At 37.2% G+C, this 1,249-nt stretch overlaps 1 protein-coding gene across 1 annotated transcript in view; it reads left to right on the plus strand.

Moving 5' to 3' along the window:
- The window catches only part of LOC102200840 (triadin-like), a gene marked incomplete at both ends in the record, with an annotated part of 6,264 nt that extends 5,035 nt beyond the window's left edge, over positions 1–1,229 (plus strand). Inside the window, 2 exons of the mRNA XM_005755591.1 lie at positions 895–919; positions 971–1,229. Coding sequence (XP_005755648.1) covers positions 895–919; positions 971–1,229 — 284 coding nt within the window. The remainder of the gene's footprint in view (positions 1–894; positions 920–970) is intronic.
- Positions 1,230–1,249: the final 20 nt, after the last annotated feature.

Below are 1,249 nucleotides of genomic sequence, written 5' to 3' on the forward strand. Positions count from 1 at the left end.
TTTTTGGCCTTTGAGCATTTGAGCTAACACAATGTAGCCACTTCGTTGAGGTGTGCTCATGGGTGCACTAATTTACCCTACCCTGTGCCTTGACTTACAGGCTGGCCTGATTGAGTCACTGACGTTTATGCTTAACTAAATCCAGACTGAAAACTAAAACTAAGTGTGAAAATATATTTAAATATACTGAATTTTTTAAAATGCCTTCGAAAAAAAAACCCCCACAAGTCAAATGTACTGTGAAAGAAATAGAGAGAAAGTGTTGTAATAGCTATTCTGAATTTCAATTTTGCACCTGACCAAGAACTACCATTTTGTAATGATCATAAACAAGCAGATTGTAAATAAACGAATAAAAACTCAGCTAAACCTAAACAATTTCAAACAATAACACTGAAAAAAGCAAACTCTAACAAAAGGAAATGAAAAAATAAAAACTAATGAAAATATACAAAAAAATAACAATAGTTGCTTAAGCTTTAAGATAGTTTGTGTACAAAATTAATATATCACTGACTTTTACAAAATTATTATAATTATTATTGACTCATTTTAATTATTTCTACTTTTATTATTGCTATTTTAATAGACAAATTTTAACCATCATCACTTTTTGTCAGTATAGCAACGTCATAGTTATCATGAATCCATAGTAATGTGTAGTGAAAATCTAGCATCCCAATGGGTCACACTGATAAGTGTGACACTTGAATTTTACCATTTTTGTGTTAATACAATATTATTCAAAGAGAAATTGCGGGATTTTTACTTTTTACTGCTCTCTTAATTTGATTAACCCATTTAATGTTTTATAGTCATAGGAATGCAAGCACAAAAGCAACCACCAATGACTGAAGTTCTGGAGGATGAAGCGGGGGAGGGAGAGGCAGAGGGAGAAGAAGGAGATGAAGGAGAGGAAGCTGGGGAGGACGAAGAGGAGGAGGAAGAAGGGGAATATGAGGAAGAGGAGGAGGAGTATGGAGATGAATATGAGGAAGAGGAGGAGTATGATGAGGAGTATGGAGATGAATATGATGAAGAGGAGGAATATGAGGAGGAAGAAGAAGTAGATGAGGAGGAGGAGGGGGAGGAGGAAGAGGCCAAAGGAGACGAAGAGCAGGAAGGCGAAGAACTGGAGGATGAGGAAGAGGAGGAAGGCGAAGAACTGGAGGATGAGGAAGAAGAGGAGGGGGAGGAGGAAGAGGCCAAAGGAGATGAAGAGCAGGAAGGCGAAGAACTGGAGGATGAG

The sequence above is a fragment of the Pundamilia nyererei genome, unplaced genomic scaffold (assembly GCF_000239375.1).
Source record: "Pundamilia nyererei isolate P.nyererei 1_Seehausen unplaced genomic scaffold, PunNye1.0 scaffold02027, whole genome shotgun sequence".
NCBI lineage: Eukaryota > Metazoa > Chordata > Actinopteri > Cichliformes > Cichlidae > Pundamilia > Pundamilia nyererei.